A 23,408-nucleotide genomic window follows, 5' to 3' on the forward strand; every position below is an offset into this window, starting at 1 on the left:
TGTTCTTTTGATCAACACCTAGACCTGGCTAGTTTGTAACACTACCCTCCCCACATGAGCTACACAAAGTTATTACCTTTGCTGATTCTAAACCAGAGTCTGAATGTGTACTTATGTCTAAGTGGAGAGAATAAGTGGAAAACCCAATGTGGCCAAACAGGAAGATACATAATCACTTTTTTATTCTCTAAAATCAAAAGCTGAGGTAAAGAGGGAAGTCTGTCTGAGAAGTCTTTCATAATACTGAAAATTCAAGATACAAGCTCCCTGACCTTGGCCTGTTCCTAAATCAGAGGCCTGATTCCTAAATCGGGGTGGAGCTGAGTGACCATAATATCAGTCTTTGGTTGGGGAGCTAGTGCTCCTGTGTGAAAGACCCTACCATTCTTTACCATCAACTTTCTTTTAATACATTTTTTATCACCATTGTCTTGATGAACCATCATAACTATACACATTAGTTATCTATGCTGTATACTAATATTACCATAAATTTAGTGCCTTTGAACAAGACACATTTCTCATCTCTCGGCTGAGTTCTCTGCAAGGCCACAATCAAGGTGTCTGCCAGGGCTGAGTTATCTTTTAAAAGCTTTACTGAGGAAGGTCTACTTCCAAGATTTCGTGGTGGTGGAAACATTCAGTTCCTTGCCAGCTCTTGGACTGAAGCTGCCTAAGGTTCCTCTGGACAATACTAAATGCCTGCTTCCTTCATCAAAACCAGCAAGACACAGAATCTCTCAGAAAGATAACATTATAACCTTATGTTACTTAACAGACATAACATCTTGTCACCTCTGTTGTATTCTGTGTGCTAGCAAGTCACAGATCCTGTCCACATTCATGGGGAGGGGATTAAACAGGCATGAACACTAGCAGTTAGGGTCATGAGGCTCCTGCAGAGATTGTCAACTGCTTACTTTAAAAACAGAAAATAATTCTTTTAAAGATGTTCAAACTGTTCTTCCTAATTGTCTCAGATTATTTCCATTCAATGTCATCATCCCTGAGACCCTCATATTTCCCATTTTATATGGTTGAAGCCAAGTGTCCCTGGAGGATCTCTGCATCCCTTTTGACCATTCGTTTCTAGTTTGTATATTTATAAATAAAAGACAGTAAATATTTTAAGAGCATCATTTACCGTTTTATACTAGTTTTATGTTAATGTAATCATGACAGATGCCAACTCAAAAGATCTTTAGAAATTGGTCAAACTTAATAATTTGGAAAGTTTTGTGGAATTTTACATCAGTTTCCACGGGCTATATTTTTATAGTGAGAGCTGTAGGGCATAACATTATTTTCTCTTATTAAATAGTTTATGCAATTATTTCTACTCTTCTTTATCCAAAAACATGCGCCATCCCACTGTCTTTATTTCAAAAGCATCCTATTTTTTTCACTCCTTCCTGAAAATGTAAATATTGTCTCATCATATCCGCTGATACTAATATAAATACCAATAAGATAGAAACCCCCAAACTCCCTTCAAACCACTACTTATGATTTGTAAAAGTGTTCTATATTCCTATTAAACAGAGACAAACCCTGTCCCTAGGAAAAAAAAAAATGGAACCGAACCAAATCTTCCTGAGGGAAACTGTTCCCATTATCAATCTGTTTCAAATTCTCACATCCCTTAAGATGATCCAGAACATCCTTGGCCTCCTTGTGTAAGTGAAACAAGTATTCTTGGAAGACTATGATACTAGAAAAGGCCCAGACAGAGGAAGGGGAGGGAAACTGTCCATATTCAATCAGCAGTTGGTATCCATCAAACCAGGGCCCACAGGGGTTTCCTGTTCAGTGTCAGTGTTACTAGGCACCGGGAGAGCCAGCAGAGGACCTTAATTATCATTTACATAATTGCTCAGCACCAAGAACTTTGGAGTTATTGACTCATCTAGTATTTTCTAACACCCCAATGAGGTAGATGCTATTATTCCTTATTTTAAGGATAAGGACACTGACTTACAGAGAGAATATGTAACTGATCCAAGGACTTACAGGTAATTGATAATGTAGAAGGTACAATAGACTTGGGAACCAACCAGGCAATCTATCCCTATACTCTTCTGCAGTTTGGGGTATCAATTCACTAGCCCTCTGTAGGGCCAGGATGAGCACCGAGCAGGTTTTCTGATCCGGCAGCCGGGGTAAAGGAGGAGTCCTGGAGCTCTCAGTGGCTTCCTCAGGCTTTTATTGAGCTTTTACATGTAGTGCAGCAACCAGGTACATGGCAGGCAGGGGTGCAGGGGGGCCAGGAGGCCTTCAAGTGCCCCCCATCCTCCTCGCAAATCTTCATTCTGCGTCCCCTGGCTTCTTTTTCTCCTTCTCTCTCCTGCCTCTTTTGCTTCTGCTTCTCTGGGTGATTATCTCAATACTCCTCCCGTGGCCCACAGAAGTGAACAACACAACAGTAACAACTGCAGGTGCCCCATCAGGCAGAGCAATCCTAATGGTGGGAGGGCAGAAAAGCCTGAAAACCATTTACCCTACACCCTCTATCTAAGGGAAATGGGACGCAAAAATGTGGGATGTCTGGTCCTGCTACGAGTCTGGTGTTGCAGACTGGCTCCTTTAAGTGAAGAAAATGAATCTTGGCCTTCTTCTTCAGACATACATGTCCATCACTTAGACTCAAAATTGGAGGCAGCTTTTCTTGAATTTAAAGCATCTATTCTCAACCCCTCCCTTGCTGCTTTCTCCCCTATGGTCTAGAAGGAAAAGCCTTTGTCCAAAACCCCCAAAGTTGAATTATGAGACCTTGAGAAAACTACCCTTACCAAATATTGCTTATATCCAAGTCCCTTTTGTTTTTCACTTTGATGCAGCATAGGAAGAAGTTTTTCTTTCTCATTCAGGTTTTCTTTAGCATTCCCCCCCTTTTTCCCCTTTCTAAGCAGTAAGCACAGGTCATTCCATCTCCATGGAATGAAGACATCACTTCCATCAATTTTGCTTCAGGATATTTGCTAGTTCTGCCCTTTAGAGTGAGACAACCCCAGGTGTTGCAGGAGTAAATAGCAGGTCTCTGTGCCTCGGGCTATCCTTATCTCAGCTTACCAGATGTAAGTTTATTTCTCTAGATTGTTCTTTGGTTGCACTGTGGCAATAGAACACTCCTCCTTAAAGAATCTCAAGTCTACACAGAGGTCAAGAATTCAAAGACCCACATTTTTTATTTTTTGGTTGTTAGAATTTTGTTGGAATGACCTCAAATAAAAATATTGATTCCTAGTTCTCTTGGGAAATGATAGGGGAGATGTGGCTGTAATAGATGTTTTATTTCCCATCTTGCAACATTTTCTTGGAGTGGGAAGACTCAACAGTTCACCCCAGTGAGTGCTGCCCTGCTTTATTCAAGTCTTCCTTACACCTGTAGAATTTCAATTCACTGGTCTAAATCTGTGCTACTCAGCGAGGTCTGTGGATAAGCATCATCAGCATCAGTGGGACTTTCACAAATGTGGAATTTCAGGCATTTTTTCAGATCTGCTTAATCAGTCTGTGCTTTTATAAGAGCACCACATGATTTCATTGCATATGCATGTTTGACAGGCCCTGATCACTCACCACCTACCAACCTGCATTTTTATATACCAGCAATACTGAATTCATTATATTTTTCTTATCAACCCAGATACTTTACTTCCTTGACTATATGGTGCTGTTCTTTTTGTCCAGATACCTTTTCCAAGTCACCCACACAGTCTTAGGTAACTCAAACTCATTGGTTATGCTTGTGCTTAGATGCCACTTACTCTCTCTTAAGATTTTCAGCAACACATCCCCTCCCCAACTGTAGGGAGCAAGGTGTTCCTTCTCTGTGTTTGGCTAATACTTTGTAGGTGATTTTTCAAGATTGCAGCTGTCTAGTTATGTGATTATCTAGATGGAGAACTTCTTGTGAGCTCAATGATGTCTCTGTTCATTTTTTTAGCAGTAGGTCTTTGGCGGAACTTATGGATGTCCAGTTATTGTAAATTGTGAAGGTAACTTTGTTTGGGAAAAGCGTTTTTGTAGGACCTACCTGGTGGTGCAAGGGTTTAAGACGCAACCTATGAAGCTTTCTGCAGCCACTGTAGCATGAGTTCAATCCCCGGCCAGGAAGCTACCCACATGGCACAGCAGACCTCTCCTGACTTGCCCGCTGTTCCCCTCAGCAGTGTATTTCAGTCATTCTGCCTGTTGTGTTACCCACTCTGTCTCTGGTGAATCCTCTCACCCCCTGCACCTCTGGCCTGTACCCCAGTTCTTGTATGAATAAATAAATAAATCTTTAAAAAAGGGGGTTTTGTAGATGTAATGAGGTTAATGATCATGCCATGACATCACTCCAAATTACCCAGTGGTCACTAAATTCAATGGCAATTGTCCTTACAAGAGACACACAGAGAAGAAGGAAGCGGAGGCAGTCATGTCAAGATGGAGGTAGAGACCAGAGGGATGCAGGCACAGGCAAGGAAGATCTGGATCCATTAGAAGCTGGAAGGGATAAGGGCAGATTCTTCCCGAGAACCCTCAGAAGGAGGACAGTCATACCATCACCTTGACTTCAGACTTCTGGCCTCCAAAACTTTGAGAAAATAAATTTCTAGGTTTTTTTTTTTAAGCTATTGTTTGTATAATTCTGCTACAGCATACAGACCTAGGAAGCTAAGGAAGAGGCTGCCATGTTATTTCACAATGTTCTAATTGTATAAAAATTCCTGCCAGTAATGAGTACCTACTTGCCACCAGTCATTTTTTTCAGATGCTTTTTAGATGCTTTTACAGTAAGAGGCAGGGTGGGTGGAAAGGTGGTTTAGGAAAAGGCTATGTTGATGTACAACACAGAAAGTACTCAGAGGATGAGAATTTTGTTATCACATGAATATTCATTTAAAGGACTTCAGAGGATGCTTTTAAAAATCAGATGGGCAAAATGATCCAACTGTGGTAATTGGTCACCTTTCTTCATTACTCAGCCAGCTTGCTCAAGGGCTATGAAATTTTAAAAGCAGTAATACAGCTAATGAAAAAGAGGTACGTGAAGAGGGGAGAAGGGTCAAAGTATAAAAGTCAAAGAACCCAAAACCTAATTGAACAGTTTCAAAGCATGGGGACACTTAAGTGCCTTTATATTCTTTATAACTTTCCCCCCATCACACTTAGAGGGCTTATCAGAAATGGTAGTCAGCAACTCATGCGCATTCAAGTTCAATAATTCTGATTTCCCTCCCCTGAAATAATTAACTATAAAATTGAATACTTTCTTAAGAATAACTCCAAGGGCCTCCCCTGATGGTGCAGGCAGTTGAGCGCAGCGCTGTGAAGCTGTCCGCAGCCTCTGTAGCACAGGTTTGATCCCAGCCAGCCAGGGAGATACCCACATGGTGCGGCAGACCTCCTATCTCACCCGCTGCTCCCCTCAGCAGTGTATTTCAGTCAGTCTGCCTGTTCTGTTCCCCACTCTGTCTCTGGTGAATTCTCTCACCCTCCTGCACCTCTGGCCCGTACCCTGGTTCTTGTATACATGAATAAATAAATCTTTAAAAAAAAAAAAAAGAATAACACCCATAGGCAGTGGTGTGTTGGTAAATGCTGAACAACCTGCTGAAACAAGGACTTCCTGTTTGTTGTATTCACTGACTTCTGTGATGGTAAGACATTGCCAGCACTGCTTTCAGGGCATGAGTGTGATGTCAACTGGCTGACACACTTCCTGAGTCATTGGCTCTCATAGACCTTAGCACGGCAACAAGTAGAGGAAACTGATGCCAAAAACAAAAAATCACCAGCAGTTCAGGCTAGAGGAATCTACTTAAGTGCAGTGAAATAGAGGGACTAGAAGAGGCAGAGTAAGACTTTGAGTAATATTAAGCTGCTGAGTAATATGCACATCCAGTGTATCATCTCTAAAGTGATCCTATTTCTCTGACACTATATCTCTACATCCACATACAGATAACCAGACAAATGAACTAAGCTGCTTTATATCTGCACAATGCAGTTAAGTGGCAGTTTCCTGGAAACTTTTTAGCCCAACTATGGAAATAAACTAAGTGTCCATATACAGATGGATAAATCAAGAAGATGTGATATATACAGCCAATGGAATAATACTCAGCTATCAAAAAGACAAACTCTTACTGTTTGCAGCAACATGGATAGAACTGGAAGGGATTATGCTCAGCAAAATAAGTCAGAAGGAAAAAGACATAGAAGAGATCGTGTTACTTATATGTAGAATACAGAGCTACCAACTAAGGGCAGATAAAACTAAACTAACAGCAGACCCTAGAAAGCTGATTATAGAACTGAGGTTATCAGAGAGGGAGGGGAGAGGCAAGAACAAAGAGGGAAGGGGACACAATGGACTGTGGGGATGGACTTTGGGTGCTTTGGTGGTGGGTGTGGTATAGTAACACCTAAAGGGGGAGATTTTATACCTTTAAAACACAAATAACTATGTAAGCCAATGTTTCCTTATTTTAAAAAAAAGATAAGACAAGCATATTCTCAGAGCAAATCCACATTTAGTTCCTGAACTAAAATTCACCTCTTTTTTGAAGTTCTGAATCTCCACATCAAACATAGGAATAGCTTTTAGTTTCAGAAATTTCACATGGCAAAAAATGAGAGCCCAAGAGGTTGCAACAGGATTCTTAGCCACTGGACCCATCCCTTTCCTCAAACAGAAAATCCACTGATGTCTGTTAAGTATCTGAAACAAGAAAAACCAAACAGGGTAATCTTTAGCTAACTAGAGTCTTCATCAGGATGAACACAAAGCTCATTAAAATACTCATTTAGGGGGGAAAAAAGCTTAGTCACATAAGATTTTTATCTATTTTTAATTAAAATTTTTATTATATAAATATAAAAATACATTTTGTGAAAAAAAAGTTACACTAAGTTTCCATCAGCTGCTCCTTTTAAGAAATGTGAATGTCACTTTCCCATTTTACTAGGCTTCAACTTTCTCCACCTTCCCCTCCAGTCAACCTCCATTATCTGTGAATTCCTTTAGGGAGATAAAAACTGTGCTGCTAGAAAGAATAAACAGCTTGGGTTTTCAAAAGTCTGTGACATGTTAGTGGTAAGCTGAGCACATGGGCCCTATTTCTGTGTAGGTAAAATAAATAAAAGCATCGGCCTCATAGAGTTAGAAGAATTAGATGAGGTAACACATATATGGCTTGGGGACCTTACCATGTAGATCCCCTGTATATAGCAAACTTATTTCCTGGAAGAAGGCCAAGAGCCCATGTGCGCAGTTGGACTCTGTCTGTACTTGCCTGGGCATGCCTCAACCCAGAACAAGCTGTGACCTGCTCTCCTCCCCCTGCTTCATGGAGTTACCCTCCAAGTATCTCCTCCTAACTCCCCTAGGACAGACAGAAATCTCCCTTCCCACAATACCTCCCTCATGAATGAGACTCCAATAAGGCCTTCCCTGATTCAATTATATCTAGAGCTCTCTGGTGAATTCTTGCCCTAGAGGGCAAAGCACCCACTCTTTTTCAGGTCTGTAACACTACCAGTCATCTATTCCCAAAGAGAATTGACTCCTGTTTCACATGGGGGTAAATTTCCTAACCCACACTTGGCCCGTTTGTGGGCAAATGCTCCATTCTCTTGCACACTTAAATATTTCAAGAACAACTAAAATGCAGTCTATGACATCTTTTTCCATTTCCTATCTATGTGCTTTTTGTGCAATGGTGTTTATCACATTCTAATCAGGAATGTGAAATCAAAGCTTCAGATCACTTCCCCATTCCCCCTGAATTCTTGATCTCTCCTCTGTCCTACTTCTTTTTCTTCTTCATACAAGATCACCAATATTAACTGCAGGGAGGTCTTGTAGCTTTCCTTCATTTAACACCAGACAGATTATTTCAGGTCAACTTTTCTCAACTGAAGGCATAAATGGTTAAGAGCTGTGGGCCCTTTCTGAGTGTTCCCCCCTTAATTCCTGAATCAGAAATCTGTCAGTCATTCAGTTATAAAGAATTGCACAGCCCGACTTCCCTTCAGATTTATGGAGAGCTATTTCCAAGTCATAACTAAAAATAGAATTGGATTTTTTAGGGTTTTTTTTCTCCCCAAGGTACACTTATGTAAAAAATGTTTCAGGGGTAGATATCTCCCCAGTGTGGTGAGATATCCCCAGGGGTTCCAAATCACTGGAGGCTCCTCCCAGACTCAGATAACAAGGACTTAATTCCTGCAAGCCATTTCCAGTTATATCTTAAGTAACCAACTTTTTTTTACTTAATTATTTTTTATTGTGGTGACTTGATTTACAGTATTATATATGATCTAGAGGTATAGGGTCATACCTTTTCAAATGTTTTTCCATACCACTACCACTACCCAAATCACCAATCATCACCCACCATAGTCATTTAGGTCTCCTCCGATCTTTGCTCTTGCAATGGTTTAATTTTTTGTGCTCTTTGTTTTGTTTCTCTATATTCCATGTGTGAAATAATCAAGTATTTGTCTTTGTCCTTCTGATTTAATTTAGCATAATCCCCTCCAGTCCCATGCATGTTGTCTCAAATGTAAGATTGTACCTTTTTATTTTAAATATAACTGAGTAATATTCCATTATGTATATATACTACATCTCCCTGATCCACTCATCTCCATTAGGGCACTTAAATTGTTTCCATAGTTTGGCTATTGTAAATAGTGTTGCAATGAACATAGGCATGCAGATGTCTCTTGGAATTTGTGTTCTTGCATTCTTCAGGTAGTGAAATTGCTGATCATATGGAAGATCTATTTTTAATGTTTTGAGAAAACACCATACTTTTTCCATAAGGGCTGAACCAGTCTACATTCCCACCCACAGTGCACAAGGGCTGTTTTCTCCATACTTTCACCAACACTTAAAAAGCAAGCTCTGCAGTTCCAAATCACATGAATAACATGTGCTTATCATCACTAAGGGGAGGTCTACATAGCTCACTCTTATCTGTGACCAAATAGTCCACCTCCCCAATACTATCACCCCATCTTTACATTTTAAGACTTAAGATTTGCAAGCCACACTGACTAAACCAGTTGTTTTCTGTTCCTTGGCTCCACCTCCACTTTCTTAATCTTGGCTGCATGTTGTAATCACACAGGGAGCTTTGGAAAAGCAATGCCTGCATTTTAACCCCAGAGATTTTGATATAATTGGTGGGGGAGCAGGGGTGGCCTAGATATTAAAAACTCCTCAGCTTACTTAGTATAGACAAAATGTGTGACCCTGCTGCTGCACATGAACAACCATTTTCATACCAACACGCTTGCTGTTGCCTGAACTGTCATCCCCCACCCAAGAAGTCTTAATTCACTGTACCTCAGCTAACTTATGTCCTAGGGACAGTTCAACAGCAGACAAAAGGATGAACAAACACAGTCTTTACTCTGACAGGGTTCAGTCTAGCAGGGAAGGTAACTCAACAATTACCCAAATAAACACAAAACTGCAAGTAAGTTTTGCATAAAAAGAAGCTGTAATTGATGCAATGATGTCCCAGGATTCACTCTTAAGGATATCAAGGGAAGATTTCTTTTGAGGGTGACATGAAAGAGTGAAATGAGTCAGAATTAGTTATAAAAAAGAAAAAAAGAGATGCTTCAACTGAGATCCTTTCCACCAAGCCAGACCCAACCAAACAATCCCTTCCTAAACCCAGCTCTTCCCAGTGCAGGGACCCAGGCTTCACCCAGTGCTTTTTCTGTTGCATTCCATCCACCTGCAGCTTACTGGGAGGAGATCATGGAAGTCAGTCCTGGGACTCAAATTTCTGAGTGTTGTGCTGTGGCTTAGCCAGAGGGGACATAGCTAAAAATGGGATGACCAGAGCAGCAGTCCCTACCATTTTCCCTCTCCTGCCTGGAGGCACTCACTTCCAAAGATTTGTCTCTCCACCTTCTGTCCAATCAATTGACTCAAACTTTCGCCAGGTGGGAGTGATTATGTCCCGTGCAGGGGACAAGGACGCCAGAGCTTGCCCTGCACAGTACAGCCTGGGTTGCATCAGTGGTGAGGATGCTGACCCATGCCCCTTGTCTGCCTTCCATTTTTCTGCTCTCACAACTGCCTGGGCTCCCTTCTGGCTCCAGCCCATAAAATGATTTTTCCATAAAGTATTGTGGTTTTCTGCACTACAGTGGCCATTTCTGGAAAAGACACATGAAGGACAGGGAACTGGATTTGCAAAGCCTTTGTGGCGGGAAGGAGGCATTGGACAAGTTTATTCAAGTCAGAAGGTTATGTCGAAGTACTTTCTAAGGTTTAAAAACATGATCTTCACAGAAATACAGGTGGACACCTGTCAACAATTTTGCTCAACTCAGCAATTAGTGAGGGAACCAGTTTCCAAGAGTAAAAAGAAGCAGTTTATACAGATCATCAAGAAAACAAAAGAATGTTAAAATAAGATTGTTTACATACCCGACTGGCTAATACTGTCCAGGGCAGTAAAACCAAACCATTTAGGGATTTTTTCCTACCGGATAACTCTTCAAGTTCACCTGTAACTTCATGGTAAATACCAAAATCAAATGCAGATATTTCTTCTTAGAGAATTTAAATAGTGTCTTAGAGGGACATTGAAAGACCACGCTGAGCGGTCTCTGGGTTTACAATTGGGGAAAGAGTTATCATTAGTCAGGTTGCAGAGGCAGGAGAAATCTGATGCAAGATCAGGGTGGAGATTTAGAATCCTAGCAATCATTACTAATTTCTCACATTTCCCCAACTAAGTCTCTCCTGCAAGCAAATGGGGAGGATTGAGATTCAATGCTCTAGTTCTTATGACTCTCAGTATTTCACACAATGAACATTCTTGCAACTCACTCACCTGACCTGACCCCCCACTCCTCAGATCAGGCTACTTTCCCCTAAGTCTTCGTGTGAGGTGGTGTGAAGATGTGGAACGTTTCCTAAGCTTACACTCCCCCCGCAAAAAAAAAAAAAACAAAAAACAAAAAACTATGTGGTTTAAAGGCAAATCTTAATTCCAAATCAGTCTTCAAAGACAGTTCTTTAAACTGTCAGGTTCCTGTGAGTCAATAGAAGCAATTTTCTTTTATTTGCCTTTTGCTTCTCCCTTTTACTCTGTCCACACAGCCTCTGCAGTACCTACCTACAAAGTGTCTCTATCTACAGAGAAAGGCATATAGGCTTCCTCCGCATTCTAGAGAAGTTGGCTTGTATTTTTAGAAAATTTGGATAAAATTGGACCACTATCCTCTGTAGTCATGTTTATACAATAGGTTTCTATGCAGTAGGGTTTAAGACAGCTTGCTTTTTACAATGATGATACAGGTTTAATTCTTTATTCTGTTACTAGATACTTAACAGCTATGTTACACTTTATGAAAATTAATACACCACCAAGCCTCAGTTTCTACATTTAAGTTTAATACACACTTTCCAAGTTGTTAAAAAATATTAGGGGAAAATAAAGTATGAAAAACCTTCCACATCAAAGTTTCTCTACCAATATTTTGTCATCTTCTCAGCATTATAGCCCTGAGCAAGGCTACAGGAAAAAAAAACATTTTTCAGTAGATTGTTGAACAAAGGCGAGAGTAAACACAAGACATTACAATATATTTCAAAGCATTGAACTGTCTATCAGTGTCCTTTTAAGAAATCCACTTTTCCTTAGAAGGAGTAGGTTACTTAAAAATAATTCTAAAACATTCACATTTTCCATAACACCTCCTTGTTCTTCCCACAAAAAAAATACATGCAAATTAAGTTATTCTCTACTTGGAATGTAAGTGTTAGGAGTTTCTGACTCTGTCAGCAACAGGATGGCTCAATGTCAACAGTGTCTCCACGCCACATGCCACTGTGATATCCTCAAATCTAAAGCTTTGATTATGATGAATTCTGCGTTCAGAAATATCTCTAGAGTTAACCTGATCCTCAGAATCTCAGGATATATTTCTGCTCTAATTTCTCTATCTAGGTGGGGGGACAGGGGAGCAGCAAAAAACATAATGGTTATTTCTTTATCTAATGTTGCATATACATTTCTTATTCCAATTCATGCAGGGTCCTTCAATTATTATCATTCGTGACTGGGCTCAAAGGTAGCTTTTTACACTAAATGGGTATTGAAAGCCATGAAAGCAAAGGTTTTGGGGAATATTCAGAACAGGGGTTAAGTACTCTAAATTCCATACTGGATTACTTTATATAAGTTCTTCTATAAAGTCATGTTTTCGACTTTCTGGTACCTTACCTTCAATTTCACACCTAGGAAGATGGAGGGCCAACAGTAACATTATAAGGAGGAAACTGAGGGAGGCAGATGCTGAGAGAGTCTGAAATTGTGCCTCTATTTGGTATACAAAGAGAAAACATAGGCCTGAGTGCTCCATGGAAGGTGAGATTAGAGAAATTATAAATGAGGGATCTCTCTGTCATATCATAGAAGGCTATCTGTCCCCACTCATAGTCTAGGAAAACTCCAACTTTGTGCATTTGCTCTCTCAAGGAGACCTTTTTCAAAGGGGGAGAGACCCAGTAGGTACACTGGGTACCCATCACAGATCTTGTGAGTAAGATTGTATCTTTGGAATCTTTGGGTACAGCACTCTTTCTGTTGGCAAAATCTTCACATATGCCTAATTGCCACTCTGCTGCCTTTTCTACATCCACTTCCCAGTAGTGTCTTCCTGAGGTAAAACTCTCCACACTCAACACAGTAGCACTGAAGTCAAATCTCCCTGGGTTTCCTGATATAAGCTGCTGGACATATCTGAGTCCTATGCTTCTCAGATCCTTGGATAAGACCAGACAGGGATGAGCTGTTTTAGGATCCAAAGTTACACGTCCTGCAGGAAGAAAGAAATTGAGTTAACCTAGGGATTCATCAATGCCAATGCCAGAGACAGGATTTCTAACATGTGGGGGCTTCCCAATGAGGGGGCACACATCTCAGGCAGATAAGGAACTTTAGGAAAAGAAACCTCTAAGCTTTGCATAAGGACTTTAACATCATAGAGGAATGAAATCAGTAAGATGATGAAAGGAGATGCTATCTATCTTAGGTAGAAGAACAAAACAAGGAAGCTTGGAAGTACCTTTCAAACCAGAACAGAAAATTAATAAGTTGTGAAATTTGAGATTTGCCTATTATCTAGTCCTACCCAGCTGGGACCCAATTCTAGACCCCTAACTGATCTTCCTAAGCCTGGAAAAGTCAGAAGCACTAGAGTCTCTTACCAGAGCATTTAATTCATGGCTCTTCCTTGTGACTGAACTGCCCTTCTCACCTTGAAGGTCACCAGAGTGTGGCACAGATACCCAGAAACTGCTGCCAGCCGACTAGATATTGAGGGCATAGCTATCAAAAGGGCATAATTGCAGAGGCTAGAAACCCAGTGAGAATCCTCCAAAAAACCAAGCTGGAAACAAAAAAGCTCAATGTGATCCCTTATACTAAAATGAAGGCAAGATTTGCCTTCTTCAGGTCTCCCTGTGACTTCTTTATCTCTTTTTGTTCAACCTGTAAATACTGTGATATCACAGGACTTGATCCTGGGTCTTCCCTTTTACTCTTCTATGCTTTTCCCCTTAAGTGACATCACCTGACCTCAGTTTTTAATATCTGATATATGTTGATAACTTACTTCATAAACAAGCTGCTAAAAACCAACTGGCTATGACAAGGGCATCTCAAACACCTACATCCAAAATTGAACACCAAAGCCATTCCTTTCCAGTCAATAGGACATTTATTACTTGTGTTAATCATGCCATAAACCTGGAATTTCTTACTTTTTAACATTTAATCCAGCGACAAGGATTATTATTAAAAAACATTTAAATCTCTGGACTTGTGGTATAATTCACATCATTATTAGAGTTGTCTTAAAAGCTATAAGGCTGAATTTTAAATTTCACATTGTCTCAAGTGCTTAGAAGACTGACAGAAACAAATTCACTGAAGGAAGGTACACCTTCATTCTTGGTCTCAAGAATTTCTATAATTTTCAAGGAAAAAGGGAAGTATACTTATTAAAATTATTGAACACCCACAAAGAAAGCACTACTGAAACTTGAAGAAATAAATCTACATAATTGGAATTCTCAGACAAATTCCAAAATAATTTTTACGTATTTTATTTCAAGAAAAAAGCTTAATACCTACAAGGAATAGGTAACTAAAAAGCAAGACCAAGTGAATTTGCCAAAAAGCTAAGATTGTCCAGAAAAAAAAATTAGATGAAACATGTCAATGGATAATTGCTAGGAAAGAAAAATCTAGATCAATATGCTCTCAATAACATGAATGCACAAATTCTTCACAAAATATTATTATGTTGAATCCGACAATATATAAAATTGATAAAACATTATTTCAAAGTGCTCATTCTGGTAATGTAAGGCTGGTAACCATGAAAAAAAGCAATCCACCATATTAACATATTGATGTATGAATATCATGAGAGGAAAAAACATGAGTGTTTGATGCAAAGAAGGAAAACTATGAAAACCCTATAACTGACATCAGACTTAATGGTGAAAGGCTTAATGTTTTCTTTCCCACAAAATCAAGAACAAGGTAAATGATTTTCACCACTCTTATTCAACATCATACTGGAGGTCCTGCCAGCACAAAATGAGAAAAAATACAAATAGGCCTACGGATTGGAAAGCAAGCAATAAAACTCTCTATATATTCATAGATTATTTGGCTATCTTTGTAGAAATTCCCAAAGAAATCTATAAGAAAGTCAGTAGAACCCAGTAAATGAGTTTACCATAGTTGTAAGATATAATATCAATATACATAAGCCAATTTATTTCTATTATTAAGTAAACTAGAAATGAAATTTCAATTAGAAGTTCATCTATTAAAGATGACTGGATCAAGAAGATGTGGTACATATATACCATGGAATATTACTCAGCATTCAAAAAAGATAAACACATGCAATTTGCAGCAACATGGATGGCGCTGGAAGGGATCATGCTCAGCGAAATAAGCCAAAAAGAAAAAGAAAAATACCGGATGGTCTCACTCATAGCAGGAATCTAGAAAACTTAAATAAGGGACCAGGAAAATGAATATAAGAAAGTGAAAATCAAAATCAACAAAAAACTATGAACCAGAGACACTTTTAGGGGGGCGGGGGCGGGAGGGGAGGGATTGGGGTCAGAATGGGGGGCTGCAATTGTATGGGGAATATAATAAAAAAAAAAAAAAAAAAAGATGTTAAGACAGCTGATGTTGCTGGTGCCAGGAGGGTAGGCAGAGAAGTGTCATCAGGTATCAGGAAACACAGAGAATGTAAATAAAACAAACCGGAAATGTAAAAAAAAAAAAAAAAAAGTTCATCTATTAAAAAGCCATTAACAGTACTAAAAAATAAAATAATCAAGGATCAGTCTAATTAAATGTATATTTGTGTTGAAATAAATGTATAATGTTGAAATGTGTAATATTTGTGTTGATAATTATAAAACATTGATGACCCAGACCAAACCTAAATAAATGTAACCTCAAAACTATAAATTCAATGGAATAACAACCAAAACCCCAGCAATATTTTGTAGCAGTCAACAAGCTGATTTTAAAATTTACGTGGAAATTTATGTGGAAAAGTGAAAGATCTAGCATTGCCAAAATTATTTTTTAAGAGAATGAATTTAAAGAACTCAGAGCACTTGATTTTCAGACTTTCTACAAAGTAATCAATCACACTAGCATGGTATTGGCAAAAAGATAGACACAGTGATCAATGTACCTATTAGAGTCCATCCACGTAGACCAGCTCACATATGCCAAGTGATTTGCAACAAAGGCGCTGAAGAAATTTAACGCTGAAGGACAGCATTTTTCACAAATGCTAGAACACTGGATATATATATATATATGTATATATATATATATATGCAAAGGGGGAGGGTCTCCCTGGTGGCGCAAGGGGTTAAGTGTCAGCACTATTAAGCTATCCTGCAGCCTCTGCAGCACAAGTTTGACCCCCAGCTCCCCAGCCAGCCAGGGAGCTACCCACATGGCACAGCAGACCTCTCCTGACTCCCCCGCTGCTCCCCTCAGAACTCCATTTCAGTAGACCCTCCCGTTCTGCTCCCCACTCTGTCTCTGGTGAATCCTCTCACCCCTTTCCTTGCATCTCCGGCCTGTACCCCAGTTCTTGTATGCATAAATAAATAAATCTTTTAAAGGTGGGGGAGGGAGAGTTGTATCATACCTTGATACCTTGAATCATATACAAATATTAACTCTACATGGGTAATAGACCTAAATAGCAAACTTAGAACTGTAATACTTTTAGAAAAGAATCTTTGTTAGGATAGGGAGAGATTTCTTAAATAAGGACACAAAAAAGCAAACACCATAAAAAACAATTGATAAACTGAATTACAAATTTTAAAACTTCTGTCCTTTAAGACACCAAGAGAAATGAAAATATTTGGAAAACCTCTACCTGATAAAGGACTGATAATGAGAATATATATAAAGAAATTAGAAATCTCAAGAAAACATACAGCAAAATTTTTAAAATGAGAAAATATGGATATAATTCATCAAAGAACACACCCCACATAAATCTACAGAATGCAAAGTTCAAGAAGCCATACTCAAAAGACCTCCATGAGCAAATCCATGGACAGGACATTTTAGGAAAGACAGAACTATGAGGCAAGAAAGATAGTGCCTTGTCACCCATGTTGACATTTTTCCCCAAGATATTTCAAACTTTTAATAGTGGAATATGCTTGCAATTATGTTTCTGGGCTGGGAAACTGGTAAAGATAAGATCATGCAATTATTTTCTTGATCATTATCTAATGTGTATAGCATATTAAACTGATCTTTTTAAATCCTTAAACTACCTGGAATTTACCTTTATGACAGGATGACCTCATAAATACAGTTGATTCTTAAATACAAAAAGAAAACACCCTGTAGTCATGGGTGTGTATCAACTTACTTTGGAACACCTTCACCCATTTGCTAAGTCCTGTGATTTGGAATAGACTGAAGTCTGTGACATGGGCGGGCTCGAGACACTGAGTCAGTAGTGACTCACTCCTACAAAGAAAGGACAATCTCAGATTATCTGTGCAGGTCCCAGGCCCCTCCGTCCAAAGTATGGATCTTATTACATGACCCCCCTCCCCACCCCATCCGGAACCTCGATATCTTTACTGTTGTGCTCACATCAGACTCTGATTCTGGCTCAAACATCCCCCAAATGAAAACTTACCTTTTCAAAAAATATCTTGCATTCTAAAGAGAGGAGAAAAAATAAAAAAGGTTATTACTGGGTATTTGTGACTTCTGAGAGTTGTGCCTGTGAAAATACCTTGTTATTAATGATGAACTTGATTTTCATATAATTTCTTTAGCTTCATGCTGTTAATTTTCACATGTCAAATTGTAACACTGAATGGGAAAAGTCAGAAAAATGCTCAAAGCCAAAGGTATATTCCCAAGTGAATTTTTTTCTACACTTACCTCAGCCACTCATCATTTAAATGGCGCCCCTTTGATTGAGCAGATGAATGGGCCTGCTAGGCTAGAAGGGTGATTAGAGCCAGAAACTGAGCATAATTAGATCACACCAAGCTACATTGTATAGGTCTAGCTCTGGAAAGGAACCAAGGATGTGAATGACTCTGGGCTTCCCAAATAAGAGCATTCACAGTGCAAATATGCTCCTGACAGAGAGCATATTAAAAAAAAAAAAAGATAATTTGTTTACTGAAAAAGTAATTAATGCACATTACCATACAAAAGTGAAATAAACAATATTACCCAATTTAATGATATTTTAAGTTTTGCCAGAGGCAAAAATGTGACTGCTAATGAGCATATATGTCTTTATGCATGTACCTGATCTTTAAAACCAAACAAGAAGTCGGTCCTACATCTTCTTTTCACTTCATGAACCATCTTGAAGACAATCATTTAGTGCTTAAGAGCTGTTTCATTATGACTGCAGAATATTGTTGTATTATAATGTCACTAACCACTTATTTACCTATTAAAAGATATCTCAGGGCCTCCCTGGTGGCACAAGGGTTAAGACACAACCTATGAAGAAATCTGCAGCCACTGCAGCATGAGTTCAATTCCCAGCAGCCAGGGAGCAACCCACATGGCACGGCAGACCTCTCCTGACTCGCCAGCTGCTCCCCTCAGCAGTGTACTTCGGTCAATCTTCCTGTTCTGTTCCCCACTCTGTCTCTGGTGAATCCTCTCATCCCCCACACCTCTGACCTGCACCCCAGCTCTTGTATGCATAAATAAATAAATCTTTTTTAAAAAATAAAAAAATAAAAGACATGTCAATTCAAATATATTGTTAATAATTTTAAAGCGAGAACTCATATTAGGAATTAGTGTTTTGTTATGATTTTATGATGATTCCTAATGCTTGATCCAAAAACAGATATAAAGCCGTCAAAATCTCAGCTATTTTATGAATAGGTTGAAGAGCATTGGCCATTGTGTTCTGGAAAAGACCCCAATGAGTTCTGTCTGCTTTTCATTTTGCAAATCCTGAATTGAAGCATATTTCTAGAATCTTACCTGGAGCAACATGAAGGGAGATCCCTCACACTTCTCTAGCTTCTCTGTGATCTCCTGGAGGCTGCAGATCTCTTTATAGAGCCTGACTTCACTCTCCTTCAATTTATTCATGTTCTCTCTCCCCAACTCATTCAGTTTCTGCAGAAACATGACCTTGTTACGATTTAAAACTAGTATTTCTCTTAGTCGTTAATTCAGTCACCTCTTCAAAAACCTGCTTTACTGCCTGTCAACTCAAAAATAGGCATAATTAGATGCGGCCACGATGTCCTTGTATCAAGTGGGACACCTCAGTAGAAACCTGATTCTCTGACACAATAGATTCATGCTGACATGGACTGTGCACCCATAGTCCACTTATTCAGGTAACAACCTGGACATAACACAGCATATTTTTTTTACTGTGCAGTTCTGTCTGGAAAGCTTGCCTTTTTTTCCCACTAAATTAAAATTAAGATTTATTTAAATTAAGATTTATATACAGGTTGTATCTAATATCTTACTATCAATAAATGTTCTATTAGTATTACTCACTTCTTTCCAAGTGTGTAGGATATATTATTTAAAGAGCTTAATGTAGATTTTTTTCACTCAATCTTCACAAGAATGTTATGATCTAAGGATCATTAGTATTATCCCCATTTTACAGTTAAGGAAACTTAATCAAAGGTTCAGCAACACGTTCCAGGTCACCTGGAGGCTAATAAATTAAGTAAAACCCAAAGAGGAATCTCATTCATCTGGCATCAAAGACTACCTCTAAATCCTAGCTCTACACTGAAATAATTTGAGTTCCTTTACCCACATTGTATTTATACACATGTAAGTAATATGGAACATAAATTATCAGAAACAGAATTACAGGGTAAATAACAAACATTCTTGAAATAAATCTGTGTTCTCACTGGGTGTCTCATGTAAGTATGTTGTTTCAATATCTCACCTGTAGGACTTCTTGGGACTTCTCTACTTCGTTGGCAAACCCAGTCAATTGATTCAGAGTGATTGCTCTGAAGTTCAGGTCAAATGTGTACCCCTGTAGGCTCTGGAAGTACACCATATACTCTTCAATCATCACTCGAAACATTATCCTTAATTCAGATTCAATTATCTCTTTAAAATTCTGTTCTTCTCCCTTCATCATAGATATAAATGATAGACATCATGTTAAATACTGTAGACTGACCGTAATTATTTCTCTTTCCATCTTTAACTCCAATATAAGGACAAGACTTTTCATTTAAGCACACAGTAGTCTTGAGACCTGTGCACCTGCCCTTCCCTGTGACTATGATATTCTTACCAAGACCCAAGGCACATGTGTCTCCTAAAATGGCACTTTTTGAATGACAAGTGCCTCATCACTTTATTCAAAAGTACACCCAACAGTTTGGTAGTTTTTCTCTTATAGTTACGATGTAATATACTATATATTTTATTTCTTTTATTTACCTCCACTAGAATTGTCAGATACACAAGGGAAAACTATTTTTCCCACTGATGAATACATAGCATAGCACTTAGCATAGTTCCAGGCAAACTGTGGGACCTCACTATTTGTGGAATATAAAGTATTGGGCAAAAAATAAATGGGAATCAATTTTAAAAAAATTTGCACAGACAGGCAATTTTCCCTGCCACCATTCTCAACTGGACATTTTTCTTTAAAAAACTGAAAGAGAGGGGCCTCTCTGGTGGCGCAAGGGATTAAGCACAGCACTATGAAGCAATCCAAAGCCTCTGCAGCACAAGTTCAATCCCCGGCCCACCAGGGAGCAACCCACATGGCGCAGCAGACCTCTCCTGACTCGCCCATTGCTCCCCTCGGAAGTGTATTTCAGTCGGTCTGCCTGTTCTGCTCCCCACTCTGTCTCTGGTGAATCCTCTCACCTCCCACACATCTCTGGCCTGTGTCCCAGCTCTTGTATGCATAAATAAATAAATCTTTAAAAAAAAGAAAAAACTGAAAGAGAGAAGATTGAGAATCTGGAATACCTAGTATAGAATAATTTGAAATCAGAAGTGAAACCTGCATATACTGCATAACTTGCTGCCAATTTGGATAATAATTCTCAAATTGCCCTTTATTTCAGGATTTATATTACCACCAAAAAGACATGAGATGCTTGCCATTCACCGTTAAAAGGAGTGTAAATATTTTCTCACTAACAAATTAGATATGGTTACTTCTAATTTTCCATGAACACAAGTTCAGAATCTCCTCACATCTTCTGAAGGTATTTGCATTTTCTCTGTCAACTCTCATTTCTTTGATCATGTTTCTATTGAGTTTCCAGTCTTTTGCTTATTGACATTTAAAAGCTCTTTATATGTTAAGAGCTCAACATTTTTCCTCCTATGGATTTCAAATATATTTTCCTGCTTGTTACCCAACATTTTAGGTCATTTCCTCTAAGAATGGAGGTAAGCACTGACCTGAATCATCACCATTCTTTCTTGCTCATCAGCCAATATACTTTTAGCTACTTCAATTTTCTCCTTCAATGTGTTCAATATCTCCTGGAATAACTTCTGCAGAGAAATATATCACAGAACTCTAAAGTAATTGATTTCAAACAATCCAGTCAAAAAAATGGACGAGGATCTGAATGGACAATTTTCCAAAGAAGATTTTATATCTATATGTACACACACACACACACACACACACACACACACATGCACGCATGCTCAAACACGAATGATAGACTTCATAATCAGGGAAATGCAAATCAAAATGAAAACCACAGTGAGATATCACCTCACACCTGCGAAAATGGCTATATAAATAATAGCATTGGTGGGCGTCCACTGGTGGCGCAGCGGTTGAGCGCTGGGCTGCCAAGCTGCCCACAACCTCTGCAGCGCCTGTTCGATCCCCAGCTGCCAGGCGAGGGTCCCACATGGCGTGAAGACCTCTCCTGCCGCCTGCTGCTCCCCTCAGCAGTGTATTTCATTCAATCCACCTGTTCTGTTCCCCACTCTGTCTCTGGTGAATCCTTTCATGCCGCCCTCACCTCTGGCCTGTACCCCAGTTCTTGTATGCATAAATAAATAAATCTTTAAAAAAAATCATGTTGTACACCTGAAACTAATGTTATATGTCAACTATAACTCAATAAGAGAAAAGAATAGTGGTACTCCTAAACTTAGACGATTAAAAGGTCAACAGCCTGAATTATATGTTTTCTGAACCTGGAAGTTAAAAGATGTTTAAATAGGTGGTAGAAATACCATATTTAAACGAATTTAAATGTGGTACGACTGTTTAAATATGGTACGACTTGCCTAGTATTCTTTGACACACCTCAACTAAAGGAATGGCCTTCGTGATCTTGAACATCTATCTCCCAAACAAGCAAGTTACTGAAAGGAAGCAGCCAAGTGGGCTGGGATCTGCAGGAAGCTTACCCCGTACTTTTCCGAAGCCTCTCGGACTCCAGACACCAAGTGGTGCTTGTGTTCCTGGGACTGGAAGCACTTGCCACAAAGTGCGGTCTGGTCATCATCACAGAAGAGCTGCAGAAGCTCCCGGTGCTTCTCACAGTAGGCATCTTCTGGGATTTTTTGCTGTAACCCGGGTCTGAATATTTTGGACATCCCGGCAGGTAGCCAGTAGAAGACTGGGCTGTTGCTGATGAGTACGTCCCTGCACGCAGAACAGAAAAGTGAGGGGCTCCCTCAGTTTTGAAGCAGACACTATTGTCAGCCTCAGTGTCCACGGTCAAGCACCAAAGACCCAAGGCTACAGTCCAAGCGGACCGAGAGAGAAAGCATATTCTGACCTTCTTTCCCCAATCGAGAAAATTTTCAGCAGCCCCGTGCTCGGGAAGGAGACGACTTGCTGCAGCGTTCTTAGAGGGCCTCTCTCAAATTTTCAGAGAATTTTGAGCAATTGGTAGAAGATATTAGTTGTCAGTGAGAACAGAGCTCCCTCTAAGGTGCTCTGAGGCCCAATGCATTAATGAGCACTGGAGGAAAATCCAGGGCTAGGTGGAGGTAAAGCCCAGATTAGACCTTCAAGGCACTCATTTAAGGAATCACTCGTTTCCAGTGATTGCAGGAACCAGAAAGCAAGGATCTCTCCGGTGCCTCCTTAAGTGAAAGGTGTATCTGGATGACCTGTTAAGGTGGTATTGGCTTGGAGGCTCATAGGTGCGCATGCGCCCATTTTTGAATTTTGCCTTTCAAGTCTTTATAGCAATCTGGTGTTATCAGGGAGCTAGCACTGATTAAAAAGGTACAGGGGGCCTCCCCGGTGGCGCAGCGGTTGAGCACTGGGTTGCGTTGAGCGCTGGGTTGCGAGGCTGCCCGCAGCCTCTGCAGCGCCGGTTCGATCCCCGGCTGCTTCCCGGCCACCGGAGGAGGGTCCCACATGGCGCGCAGACCTCTCCTGCCGCCCGCTGCTCCCCTCAGCAGTGTACTTCGGTCCTTCTGCCTGCGCTGCTCCCCGCTCTGGCTCTGGTGAATTCTCTCACCCTCCCGCACTTCTGACTATACCCAGTGCATGTATAAAGAAAACAAAATAAATAAATAAATCATAAATAAATAAAAATACATGCCTCTTTTTAAAAAAATAAATAAAAAGGTACAGGTTTAGGGGGGAGGACCAGCACCCCCCAAAGAAAGAAAACTTTAGCAGGGGCCTCCCTGGTGGCGCAGGGGATAAAGACCACGCTATCAAGAACTTACTAGTCATTGACAGGAGTTCCTTCCCTGGCCAGGGAGGTGATCCACATGGTGCAGCAGACCTCTCCTGTCTCACCCACTGCTCCCCTCAGCAGTGTATTTCAGTGGATCCCCCTTTTCTGCTCCCCTCCTCTGTCT

The 23,408-nt window shown here is 39.8% G+C and overlaps 1 protein-coding gene across 1 annotated transcript; it reads right to left on the reverse strand.

Moving 5' to 3' along the window:
- Positions 1-12,265: 12,265 nt before the first annotated feature.
- TRIML2 (tripartite motif family like 2) lies at positions 12,266-22,181 on the reverse strand (the record flags this gene model as incomplete). The annotated part of the gene is made up of 7 exons (XM_084232571.1): positions 12,266-12,846; positions 16,978-17,078; positions 17,254-17,276; positions 18,582-18,719; positions 19,525-19,716; positions 21,030-21,113; positions 21,993-22,181. 7 exons carry the CDS (start codon positions 22,179-22,181, stop codon positions 12,266-12,268), a joined length of 1,308 nt encoding a protein of 435 aa, XP_084088697.1.
- Between the last annotated feature and the right edge of the window lie 1,227 nt (positions 22,182-23,408).

This window comes from Talpa europaea (assembly GCF_964194135.1).
Source record: "Talpa europaea genome assembly, chromosome: 4".
Classification (NCBI taxonomy): domain Eukaryota; kingdom Metazoa; phylum Chordata; class Mammalia; order Eulipotyphla; family Talpidae; genus Talpa; species Talpa europaea.